The following is a 13408-nucleotide window of genomic DNA, read 5'->3' as shown; positions in this document are numbered from 1 at the left end:
GCCCTGCAAAGAGGGTTGTGCTTATTGTGGGATTGAGCTGTGATAAATCTTCTTTTTTTTTTTTTCCCCTGCTTTCAAATTGTGGCTATGGGAAACAGAGGACTAGACAGACATCTGAGGTATTTTAGGGTGGGAGGAAGAGGAAAAAAGAGTGAAGAGCGATCTTTGTACAGATGTTTGACACGCTCAGCTCTGTTTCACGCTTCTCACATCCACATCACTCACGAGGTACTGTATTATTAGATGCACCCCCAATGTTATGTATTAATTTCCAAAGCAGACTCATTCACACACACATAACACATCCACCCACATGCAGTAATGGTTAGACAGACACAAAGCCATCCAGCAGCCAATAGCGATCTTTGTACAGATGTTTGACACGCTCAGCTCTGTTTCACGCTTCTCACATCCACATCACTCACGAGGTACTGTATTATTAGATGCACCCCCAATGTTATGTATTAATTTCCAAAGCAGACTCATTCACACACACATAACACATCCACCCACATGCAGTAATGGTTAGACAGACACAAAGCCATCCAGCAGCCAATTATTTGGGGTGGGAACAGCCTACATTAGCTCATGATGAAGCTTAGCCTTAATTCTACTGAACTAGAGAGGCTGGGAGTTGTGCATTGCTCTCCTGACTGGCTGCGGATCTTGGAGCAGGGCAGATGATGTCAAAGCAAATCTTTTTTTTGTCTGCAGTGCAGATTTTGCTGTGTGACTTCACCTACAGATGAGGTCTCCAGATCCCCTGTTCAAAAGCAGGAGCCCTAGGCCATACCCACACATCTGCCACTGTTAGCCTAAATTCCTGTTTGTGCTGCACAAGGAGCACACCAACAGCAGAGCTGCCTGTTTCTAAGGCTTTGGCCCAACTTGTGTTCAATATATGTAGACAATAAGAAGCCAGAGGAATTTGCCCCGTTTGGGTGATGGATCAGGAGTAGATGAGAGAGGAGTGCCTGTGCTGCAAAGAGACAGCAGAGGAGCCCAGTCATAACGGGAACACACTGAGACAAGCTCTGAACAGTTTAACTTTACATGAGGTTTTGCAAAACTGTGGACCAGAAACATTCAAAATGTAGTCAGGGTTGAGCCAACAGTCATTGTCAAATCTGGAGTTTGATTTAAGTATCTTTGACCCAGGAATTTCTTCCAATTCCCAGCTGTGGAACAAGCCTAGCTGCTCTCTAACCGTAGCATACACGGTGTCACCTTAGCCATAGCTGGCACGACGTGAAGCACACTTGTGTTTGCATTAATAGCCAAGGGTCACAACAGATTATCTGAAACATTCAAAAGTTGGTGAGCTTAAAGGATGATTTCTAAAGCTGCCACACCGCAGAAAAGGACAGACATCTTGCCAGCTCCCATGCCAAACCTTTTATTTAGGAGCGTTTACTAAAGGCAAGAAGTCACATATTCCCAAAGAAAAGGGTAGCACACCTTGCAATACTCATGACTGATGAGGAAAAGATGGAACATTTTATTTTTAAAGCACTTCAAAACCCATCCAGGGGCTGCACAATTCTCATTTATAGTCACAAATGCAAAATTCATTTTGACTATCTCCTCATGCAGGCTTTTCTTCTATCTTTTTCCAGACTAGCTCTTAATGTGCCACATGATACAGCACAATACATGGGACTGTACAGGCATTGGCAACCCATTTCCTTGTTAAGATAACAGAAACTATTACTCAGAAATCACCTAACAGCACATGGATATACTCATTTTTGTGGTCCTAACAAAAGATGGACAAGAGATATAACCAAATCTACAGCATTACACAGAAAAGAATAACCATGAAGAAATTGTCATGAAACTGCCTTGTAGATATTTACCCCACCCTTGCTTACATCTACTCTAGCATCTTCGGTTCTACAGCATCTTCCACAGCCCCTGGCAGTACCACCACCCCCTTTTCAAAGTTGAAGAAATCAGGGCAGAGTATTCTGTTCAGGATGGCTCACAGGGTCCAAACTAGATGCCTGACCTGCCTTCTAGTTGGTCCTTCTATCCGTTACACATTGGTTATGATTCAAAGTGTATCTGCAGCTAAATGAGCATGGGAGAATGATACAAACAGTTTGTAGAGGCATAAAAGAACAGACCATGATCTGTAGTCTAGACTGGTCCTTTCTCCTGCACTCCCCACAATTCACAGAAAATGAAGGATGGAAAAAAATATCCCTCTTGTTATTAACAGAAGTATAACTTGTGCCTGCATTAGTACTTTAAAGCAAAGAGGGAAAGATTAAGCATCAAGAATTTGTGCTTAATGAAAGCGGATTTGCTATTGTTAAAAAAGCTGCACAGAGTCAGTCATCATTATCATTGCTGTTATCATTTGGGCTGTTGGGAGAGTTAGTCCAAACCCTGTCACTGCCAAGAAACATCACCTTTGCACGGCTTTGCTATGCCTAATGCAACTTCTGCTTCTCTGCAGAGAGCCAAGATGTCACTGCACTCACTCAGCCCACATGCCCGTGCTCTGCACCATCCCTTCAGCCCTGTCACTAACGTGGACAGAGGTGAGAGAACACGCAGAGCAGGGCTGGATAATCAGGGGCCTCCACATCCTCCCGTCCCCTGGAGACACGCACGTACGCACGCGCACACACAACTCCTTTGCAGATGAGACACTGCACTGGGTAACAATGATGTTAGCGCTGTGATGAGTTAGCACCTTGCCCTGAAATCACGTGTGAAGCAATGGCTGGGAGGAAGGGACTTATTAATGTGGAGTCCCTGAGTCTTTGGAATGTGGCTGTTATCTGTCTCATAAGCTCTGGAGCACTGATAACTTTGCAAGACATTGCTTTCCCACACCCAGGCAAATCCGAATGCACTTTGCTAGGTTTTCCATCCCCCAAACATGCAGGGGGTGGAAATGAGCATCAGGCTGTAACAGTGTTCAGTAGCTCTCACCAGGAAAACTGAATCCCATCAGAGTTCCTCTGCATACAGCTTCACTGGAGCTGTGTACAGGAATGAGGAGTTACTCAGTGTACAACTACTGATTTCCTGGCAGTCACAAGAACCCTGAGCACAGCTGTAAAAAGAAAAAAAAAAGAGGAGTTATAGTTCCTACACCAGAATCAGCCGGCAACCTACAGTACCTCTCCTGCCTCTAAGCTCTTTAACAATAGATGCATAAACACAGACAACCTCTCCATCCAAAGAGGCAGAGATTTAAATCCTTAATTAGCACATTTGGACGAGTCACCACGAATGAGATTAGCTTTTGCGCATCTCTGGGGAAGCAGTGTGCCCCTATAATGTCCAAGTGGTAGGCCCTGAAGCTGACCTTGGAATTCCCCTTGGATGCTCATCTGCTTAGCTCTCGCCGGCACTGTCTTCCCCTGCTGCATGCAGCATCTCTTCAGGAGTTAACAGCCGGGTTTTACTACAGTCTGGTGTTAATATGAGGCACGGGGTGACCATATTTGATGTCAGCCACTGTGAATATACTGCATGGATTGAATAATTTCAATTTGTGAAGGGACTTCCCAGGTAGCAAACCATTCAACACAGGAAAGGGGCAGAAAAAGGTCTCTATAATAGCACCTTGTTAGCCCAGCACACATCTGCTCTCTCTTCTGTGTTTCTGGAGCCCTAACTGCTTTGTCTGCTGACAAAACCCTGGTTTTAATGCTGTCAGCACTGCAGAGCTATAGAGCTGCACGGAAGCAAGCTGCGTTCTCATCTGCCTTGTGCTTCACAAAAAAAAATATTGCTCACTTAAGCAAGGATACCTGAGCAGTTCTTTCTGCTTGTCATACATAAAGCAGCTTTCATTTGGAGACCCCAAGATGAACTTACAGTGCCGCTTGGTCAAGAAACCTTGTCCTGACTTGTGGGCTGAAAAGCGACTGTTTTACAGCTGTCTCACTAAGAAATGCTCAGATAAAGTGGGAATGAGCACTGTACTGCTGCTAGAGGAAGAGGTTATCTAAACGTTTCAGAACAGAACTTAAATCAACCCTATTCACCATAATAACACTGACTCTTCTGTAACACAGGGCAAATAAATCTCATGAAGTTATAGATCTCTGGGCACCAAAAAGGTAATGATGTCACCAGCCAGGTGCTGCCTGATTTGAAAGCTGGTTGTGGATACTACACCTGAATCAGCAGCCACAGGAATGTCCCAGGAACACTGAGAACCAACAAAGGAGGAGAAGAGGACGTAGGTCTCTCCACATGGAAATAAACCCATGCTCTGTTACAAACCAGGGAAGGGATATAAGAGTGTTTGTTGGAGTTGGCGATTTTCTTCATTCTTCCTCTTGGCCTAGAATTCTGGAAGTATTCTAACCCCCCGCACGCAGGAACAGCCTGGACCTTGTTCAGCCATAGACCTTGTGGCATAAACATTTAGGGGTGAAATCCTATGCTCTCACTAGCCACTTCCATAGGACTGGCCTTTCCCTTACACTCATCAGTGGAAATGGGTTCTTCTGAAGTTCTCAAAGGCAGAAAAGAAGTTGGCACCTTTCTTTTTGAGTGACATTCATCTGTAGGTAAATTGATTTAACAGCTTGTTAGAGTGCCAATTAGAACCAACAATAACTCAATTGACCTATAACTGCCTTGGCACCAACACAGATTTCAAAAATAAGAGAAAGGAAGAAATCTATGCTCTGGCAGAGATGAGAGCTCAGATAGTTGGTTTCAAGAGCAAACTGAGGGATTCATGGGCTTGCTAATGAGATGCTCATAACACATCAGAAACAAAGACAAATTTCAATGGTTTCAAGCTGAAATGACACTATATTATCTCCAGACAAAGATCACTCTTTTATCTGTATAATAGATGGATTTCAGTGCAGCAGCAGTGACTCTACAGCAGAAAAAGATCGGTGCAACAGAAAGCACTAGCACAGTCACCTAATCAGAACAACACTGTATTGGTAACTTCAGTTTACCTGCTTATAACAGTACTGAAAAATCCTGCACTGATTCTGTGGGTGCCTACCAATAAACACCTTTAGAAAACACGTTTTTTCTCTCAAATAAAATCTGTTTTGCACTAATGCAGTGGAGACTGTCCTTCTAAACAAATTCATAATTTTAAATGCTTAGCACCAAGGATTGAGGTATTTCAAGATGAAAAAATAAGAAATGGGTAGAGTTTGTCTAAACGTTGCTGGGCTGGTAGTGTCCAAGGTTGGAAAGAGAGATAATGCGGAAGGGTTTTAAATCACTAGGCAAAATGATCCATTCTTAAATCAGGAAGGAAAGCAGGGACTGAGAAAACTGAGATTGTTTGAAGAGTCAGAGGGATGATAACAATTAAAAACATACAGAAGGAAACTAATTTGGGGAGACCCTCCCCCCAGGAAAAAAAAAAAAAGGAAGGGTAAGGATCGAGTCGGGCAAGGGAGGGAACTGGACTGAGTAAAGTGCCAAGCACAACATGGTGCAGCTGGAACACTGTGGAGGCCGGAGGGGCATGGCACAGGGGAGAGGAATTGCTGAAAACTAAGGCGAGGTGAAAAACAGGACCAGATGAGAAGCTGGGTATTGGGACCTAGGCCTGGCTGGACAAGAACCTGCCACGAGAAGCCTAGAAAATCGAGATAGGACTAGTGGGATAAGAAACACAAACTTTAAATGGAGGACAGAGAAAACAGGTTGGAGAAAGTGGGACAGAAGGTGTCATGCTTAAGTACGGGGGAGAAAACAAGCACAGAGTTTGTAATAAGCAGAGTATATTTCCCTTCAAAGCCTGGACAGTAACCCAAGAATCTGGTGCATCATCATTCCTTCGTTTAACTATCTGCTACGGCCATTTGTTTGAAAAGATCCATACCTGCTAATGAATCCAGAGATGATATTATGGCAAGGATAGGGATTGATTTGTTTTTTTTAAAACCTTAACAGCTGTACAAAACCACTGTATTAAGAATTAGACTGCAAAGTCAAAAGCTCAGGTTATGAAATAGCAGAATGGAGGTTAGCTGTACATATGTATTATGTTATAGTCATTACATGATTCAAAACAGTTCTTCCCACAGAATTCATGTTTCATTCCAGATGAGTGGAAGGGCTTGAGGCAGATGTGTGCAGAAAAGAGATTTTCTATAGGAGCTCATTTCTTGCACAATCTGGAAGGTGTGCAATAAGAGATAAGGAATGGCAGAATGAGATGTGATGGCTAAGGCAGATGAGCGGTGCCCTGGAGATTCTGTCTCTTCCTGCTGAGGTGTAAGGCAAATCACTCAATCAAAAACTGTAATTAGAATAATATTCTTAGGTGATGATTAAAAAGAACACTGTGTTATTGTTTACAGCTATGGGGTTTTTTTGGTTTTGGGGTTTTTTTGCTATAACAACAGATAAACTAACAAACATCAGAGGCTTGGGAAAAGGGTGGGTGTGATCGGCATGCCTGTTTCTCAGCCTGGCTGCTGATCAAGCTCCTCTAAGAAATTATCCAAACCAGAATGTCCCAGTCCTTTTAAAGCACCCATTACTCTTAAAACAGGTAGTCATTATCTCTGTTCCCTTGTCTTCTGGTTCACAGCAATGTCTGATTCCTTACTAAGCACCCACAGAGGCAGAGTTCTGAACATAAGGTATGCTGTGCAATGCTACGTACTCTGCAAAACAGATCCTCAAACTGACTACACCAAGTTAATGAATGTTTTTGACCTTAATCTGTATGAGTCTCTGCCACCTCGCTGTAAACTGGGGATGATAGTACCAGTTTCCTAGCCAAGATGTTGGGAAGCAAAATGAACATTTATTGCTATTATAGCTGAATATTTTATAAGTGCCAAAGGGGAAAAAAAAAAAGGCCATGAGGAAATTAACCTGTTTTTTTCAGAATCCCTGTGTGCACTGAATGAGGCATGGGTTCCTGTGGAAGAGATAATGTCTTCATCTTTTGGCAGAGATTTGTACAAAGGGCCTGAATTAAGTCTGTGCAGGAAATCTTAATCACGGAACTTCCTTAAGTCTCAATGCTTGCTTTAGTATTTATTTATACTTGTTCATCTCATTTTCTGCACATGATAATATTATATGATTATAGTCTTAAAACACATTATAGTGAAACACTGAGGTGTTCCATCTACTGAGGCCTTCCTGTTCTCAAACACTGCCTTTTGTAGCATCTGAACACAACTCACACAAAAAACTACATCCCCACACTGATTGTCTAGCATGGGACTTTTTATCCTCTGATTCGTGACATGCGAACTAGAGCATGAAGCATGTGATGACTTGCCTATGGACATGGGAAGTGTGGCTGCACTAGTAGTTTGATTCCCTCAGTTCATGGTCACAAAACCATGTTTCTTCTCCTGCAACCTGAGTCACAGTCCACTGAAAACAACAGAAGTCCAATCCATGCTGTTTAGAGCGATTTGGATTATCCCTCCTGTTATTCCTCTTTGGATGCCCTCATTCTGCTCCAGCAAAACTGCTCTGGGAATTGGCGAGGAAGTTATCTGCAGTAAGACAGCAAGGTCTGACTTCAGGAAAGCATCTCCTCTTCCTCAGCTAGCAGTGTCCCCACACCATTTTGAGGCAACTTCCATCTGCATGAACAAGGAAAACAGATAGCCAAGTCTATGAGCTGCCTACCAATAAACCTGTGCCTGATTTGCACTTTTTGTTTGTTTCTAATGACAGACACAGTTTCTGCTACTAACGCAACTGTTTCGCTGACCTTTCCTTCTAAGCGGAGGTTTCACTGAATCAGAATTTCAATTTGCTGTACATAAGGCTCACACAATGGGTAGCTTTCATTTTACTTTGCTCTGAGGAGTGGGCAAGCCACAAGATCAGAGTTTTCCATTGTGGGCAGCCTCTGAATGTGGACAGGCATGAAGCGAGGCCGGCACCAGAAGCAGCATTCTGGGCAGCAGGTAAAGAAAAGGGCGTTATTGTCTGAGAGCAGGGACAGCAACACCCACCTAAGGGAACTGCCGAAGTCAGCGAGCAGTGCTGTATGCTTCACAAATTGCTTACTCTTTTAACAAAATAGCGAAAAGCTTGCAAACAAAAACAATCTTCACAGACAGAGCAGCACTCCGTAAGGCACTCTGGAAATGAGTTTCACCTAGGAGAGTGGAAAAGACACGCGTCCTTCCCATTTTTGCTCAATCCCACCAGTGCTATTGGGTTCGATATTTGATACCATAGTTAGTAAATCCCACTGATTCCCTACGCGAAGGCAGTCTGAATGACACTGCTTAGAGGTCTGGAGCAGCATGTAGGGGAGCAAATGATTTTGTTCTTCAGGAATTCCCCTACCTTACATAGCACACCTGAGCATCTATTTCCTTTGGTGCCACAGAAATCTCCCCAGGTTCCCAAGCAGATGTGGGCTCTGGCAGAGGAAGCAAATAAAAAAAAGGATGTGTTTGCAGACAACTATCACAAGTAAGGGACAACAGTGGAAAGGAAGATTCTAAAATCTGAAGTTGGGACTGTTACTGAGTGGAATATTTTCCATTGTTTTCAATGAGGCAGCAGCTTCTCTTTTCTGTGAAGATGTTAACAGATTACTGGACAGTGAACAATGTGCAGTTCTGTTTACATCCACTGTTTGGACTATTTTGGTCCTTCAGATAGTATATCAGTTCGCAGGCCTTCCAAAAGCAGCATGCTACACTTTTTTGCAAGCAGCTACAACCAATATGCTTCAGTCAGCTACAGACTAGATAGATCATTGTTTGTCTGGAATTTTTTTATTAAACCAATTGTACTGGATCAATGCTTCCTCTAAGCAATAAATTACAATTCTATTTACCCAGTGAAAAAGCTTTCAAAGTCACAGATAAATCTTGATCTAGGAAATACAGTTTGCCTCTGCACCAATGTGCGATCAACCACAGATGCAAATAAACTCAAGCCACAGGCACATACATCTGCACCTCAGAACAGGCACCAGTATTCTTATTTTCATTAGAAATTGCTAAGGCACCTTTTAAGTGCTTCTAGAACTAGCCCACTGCATTAGTCATGAGTACTCAGGGGCACTGAGTTTGGTTCTTATAAAGGTCATTTGGTGTCTTTTCCCCTCACAATGGACTAAAAGCAGAAATCAACAGAGCCTTAATCTATATTAATTTGCTTTACTCTCGGAGGGTCATAGATTTGCCACTGGCATTAGCCATATTAGATGCTAAAATGATAATTTAATGAGACTATGATAAAAGCCTCTGTTCTATTCTAGAACAGGAACTCCTCTCACAAAGCGCAAAGGAGAAGCAACTCCATGAAGTCAGAGGAATTACACCAATGTCATTTCGCAGCAGAATCAAGCTCCAGTAAATAGGGCTGGAGTGTTCCATTCAAAACTTCACATCTCAAGCTGTACTGAGACAGGAGTCACAAGGTCTGGAGCTCTACCAGAACGCCTGGAAATGCACCTCACTCTCAAAGGTGAAACTGGTTTTGCCAAAACCCCCCCAGATAACCAGATTTATACCCGAATCTGGGTATAAATATTTAAATATTAACCTGAAACTTGTACATCAAATGATAATGCACAGTTTTGGTGACAGCAAAGTGCAGGATAATGGAGACTCGGGACTCTTATAGGATCCCAGTGCTCCAGAATCTGCACCCATCTATAATGAGGAGCAATCACGCATTGCACTGCGTAATTTGCAAAGCAGAAAATAGAGTCCTTTGGGTCAAGGATATAGCTCCTGCAAATATTTTGATATCTGTTCTTTGGTGCAATCTGCTGCATTTCAGAGGTCAAAAAATATTATTCATGTGATTTTTTTTCCAAGACTGATGCTTTAGTAGCATTCAGAGAAGGAGGGAATACAAAATCCGAACAGAATCCGGGAAAGCTCCCACTCTTCTCCTTCAATGCAGCCATTGTTCATAGGTCATTTTTCATGGAAGCCCACACATTTTCTCTAAGTGGCAGTCATATGCAAACAGATATGTTGCAAGTGACCTAGACACAGGGGTGAACGAAGTTCCCCAGAAAATATACGTACTGACCAAACAGTAGTACATCCAAATCCTCTGGTCTCTTCAGATATCTCTGTACAATCAATACCACTGCCCCATCTGATGCTGATATATAATAGGTGGGAGAAGACACATATTTGTGTGCTAGGCTTCTAGCATGAATTGAGAAGAATCACAGAGTGGCAAGATATGAGCCTACCTGGAACCTGACACCAAGCAGAGAGTGTCTTGCATCAGGGTACAGATATCCAACTCACTGTGCTTTCTCTGCACAAATGCAAAGCTACAGTCAGGGGAGGATTTTATTAATAATAACGAGTCATATGTGTATTCATATATATCTGTATGCATACAAACATCTGAGTGTTAGCAGACTCAGTGGGATCATCTGGCTTGGGAGTCTAAGCTTGCCTGTGTATTTCATTCCTTTGTGTAAGGCTAGGAGTGGCCCTATAGCCAAGTACCTCAGAAATAAAAACTTACCTCATAATTTACTGTGCTGTTTTAAGGAATAAGCACTGGTTCATGAGGAATCTTAAAAACCCAAACTCTTAGTACCATCTCACCTTGGGCAAAGTGGTTACCTCAGCTACTGTTACAAACTGAAGTTTGCCAGTCTTGTTCTGTGCTGAAAATGTAGTCATAAAGATGGAAGAGAATAAATCCACCAGACAGATACATAAAAGCTACGCAAACTGAAGGCTACTTTTGCATAAATCCAAATACAATCCAAAGACTAAATACAAAATTCCTTGAGGATGCAACACACCTTGCTAGAATAACCCAAGGAAGCACAGCAGTTAACTCCAGACTTGACGCAAATAATGCGAAGATCTATAGCCAAGAGTACGAAATTGGCTTTGTTCTTTTCAAAGCTAATCACCCTCCCATTTCACTGTGTTGGTGAGGTATTATATGATCAGTCACAACTGGGAGGCAATTTTATACTCTTTCCAATCTGGGTTTGAATAAGATTGTACTTGCAAGGACTGTGTATTATGATGTAGCTACTGGAAAGCCTCAGATGCTCGGTCAGCTGTGTGCTTGGGAGACTTGAATGCACTGAATTTAAACGACAGTGCAGTCTTCCAATTCACACAGCCTTCTAATAACATTTATTAATCCAAGCAAGCATCAAGGAATCTGTTCAGTGCCAGTGCTGAACCTTCTAAGCATGTGGACTGCTTGCTAAAGCCCTAAAAGGTAGTGTCAAGAGGGTTCTGTTGTTTTTGTCTTTGGGGACCCAAATCCACCCTGGAACTCCTTCATGCAATTACCCTGTTAACTGTATTTTAGGGAATAATACAAGGTTTCTTGAAGAATCCAAGAATTCAATAAAATCATGCAGTTTGATAGATATGTGTTTGAACAATGTTCTTCTACTGTGTGCTTTTAAATGTGAGATGTAAGCCAGTTGTAATTAAAGTTGAAGCAATAAACCTTAGGCATTGATTGCACTAAGTAATTAATTATTGATTGCACTACTTTACATACATATTGCAGAGGACAATTCACCTGTGCAGTAGACAATAATACTTTACTCAGAAATACCCAAATACAACCCCTCAGCTACACAGAACTATACAAAAATTGGCCCTAGGGTTTACAAGTTATTTCCTTATTAACCTTCACAGAAATGCTGCTGTGTGAGTGAAATAAAACCATTACTTTCATAAAGACAATGTTAACCTCTCCCTATCCAAATTAATTTTGCAAATAACGATCTACAAATGCAAAAGAGAAAATCTTTCTCTGCAAGACTCTGAAGGTGTTAAACTCCTTCTTAATGAATGCTGCTATCCCCTGCACACACCATTTCTGACAAGCGATGCTGCAGTAAGAAGCCCGACTAAACAGCAACAGTAGCAACCTCCTTCCCTAAACTCTTAAGAGGAGAAGGGAGAGGTCTCTGGGGTAAGAAAATGAGAACTGAAACTAAGTCAGGCAGACCACACATTCTGAGCTGGAGATGTAGGACTAGTTAAGCAACAGAGACCATGCTTTTACTCTAGAGTTGTGCATCAGGTGGGAACATATTTCTCCATTTACACTGAACTTACAGAGAGGCTTTCCCTTATAAAAAGCCAAAGCAGAAGACGTTTGTCGGTTTTAAAACACAATCTAAAATTAGTAATAGTGTGGGGACACCAAAACTAAGCTTAAAAATAAATAAAACCTGCAGATTGTTTGGTGGAGCAGATCTCCGATGTGTCCTCCAGCTCCCCTGACTAGGAAATTAGCAAGCAAAGTTATGTCTGGGTGTGTGTGGTCTGTGTGGAAAGGTGTGAGCATGGCAGGGGAAGGGGCAGGCCAGCTAGTTTTAAGTGGGCCAGGAGGGGGGATTGTACCTGAAGTCGCTGTAGGGATGGATGATCCAGAACCCGGCAGACTTAACCCTTTCCTGCTCCCGCTCCACGGCCTTCTGGCTGCCAAACATCCTCAAGGAGAATTTGTTGACCCCTGGCTGAAGCATGGCCCCGAACTGCCTCTGCATGAAACCAGCTTGGCCCAGCCTCTGCTCCTCATCTGGGGTGATCTGGTCGCACCCTCCACCTCCTTCCACTTTGATGGAGGTAGAGGAGCAAGCCCGGGCAGGCTGCTGCTGGGGCTCTGGGGGGGACGCTGGTGCTGGGGGCGCTGGCAGTCCCTGCTCCAGCTCCCCGCTGCCAGTGGGGCTCTTTTCCTCACTGGGGGAGGCTGGGTCCCCTTCACCCCCGATCAGCCTCTTCTCCTCGGCCGCGTCGTGGAGATGCCTGCTGGTCAGTGAGGACAGGCTCCCTTTGAAACGGCGGCAGTCCCCGTTGGTGCTGGTCTTTGTGCCCTTGCTGCCTGCCTCCGTCTCCAGGAGGCTGGGGTCCCCCCCTCTGCCGGGGTCTCCCCCGAGTGCCCGGGTGCTCCCAGCAGAGGGCGAAGGTAGTGGCTTCAGCCTGATGCTTTTCCTCCGGGTGTCCTTGTCGCTGTCTTCCTCCTCATCCATGATCGATGCCTTGGGACCTATCTGCTGGGGCAGGCTGTAGAGCCTCTTGCGCATGGAGGGGGGCAGCTTGTCCATGGCCGATGCTGCTGCAGCTGCTGCTCAGTCACAGGGAGAGACTCCACTGCTCTGCCCAAGGAGGGGAACTGTCAGTGCCCCCAGGCCCCCTGCCCCCAGCTCAAGGGGCAGAAGGGACCAGAGACTGGCGTGTCATCTCCTTACCAGAGAGTGGCATCCACAGGCTCTGCATCAAAACACTGGCTCTGCATCCAGAAGGGAAGAGAAAAAAAAAAGAAGGAAGGCAAAAAAGCCCCCCCCTCCTCCTCCGTTGTCCCAATTTGGCTACTTGCTGCTTGTCTCCCCTTGGTGAGTGTTACTGCAATCCCTGTTTGCTCAGATCCAGAGCACTGGGCAAGAAGTCTAGAGGAGAGCCACACACTTCTGGCTGGAAGGCGAGGGAGGGCGGCAGCGGCA

At 44.0% G+C, this 13408-nt stretch overlaps 1 protein-coding gene across 1 annotated transcript in view; it reads right to left on the bottom strand.

Moving 5' to 3' along the window:
• HCN4 (hyperpolarization activated cyclic nucleotide-gated potassium channel 4) overlaps window positions 1-13012 on the bottom strand; it is a 103377-nt gene extending 90365 nt beyond the window's left edge. Inside the window, 1 exon segment of the mRNA XM_010147535.1 lies at window positions 12309-13012. Coding sequence (XP_010145837.1) covers window positions 12309-13012 — 704 coding nt within the window.
• Window positions 13013-13408: the final 396 nt, after the last annotated feature.

Source organism: Eurypyga helias, unplaced genomic scaffold (genome assembly GCF_000690775.1).
Source record: "Eurypyga helias isolate BGI_N326 unplaced genomic scaffold, ASM69077v1 scaffold4882, whole genome shotgun sequence".
Taxonomy (NCBI): domain Eukaryota; kingdom Metazoa; phylum Chordata; class Aves; order Eurypygiformes; family Eurypygidae; genus Eurypyga; species Eurypyga helias.
This window is presented reverse-complemented; position numbering and strand designations above follow the sequence as displayed.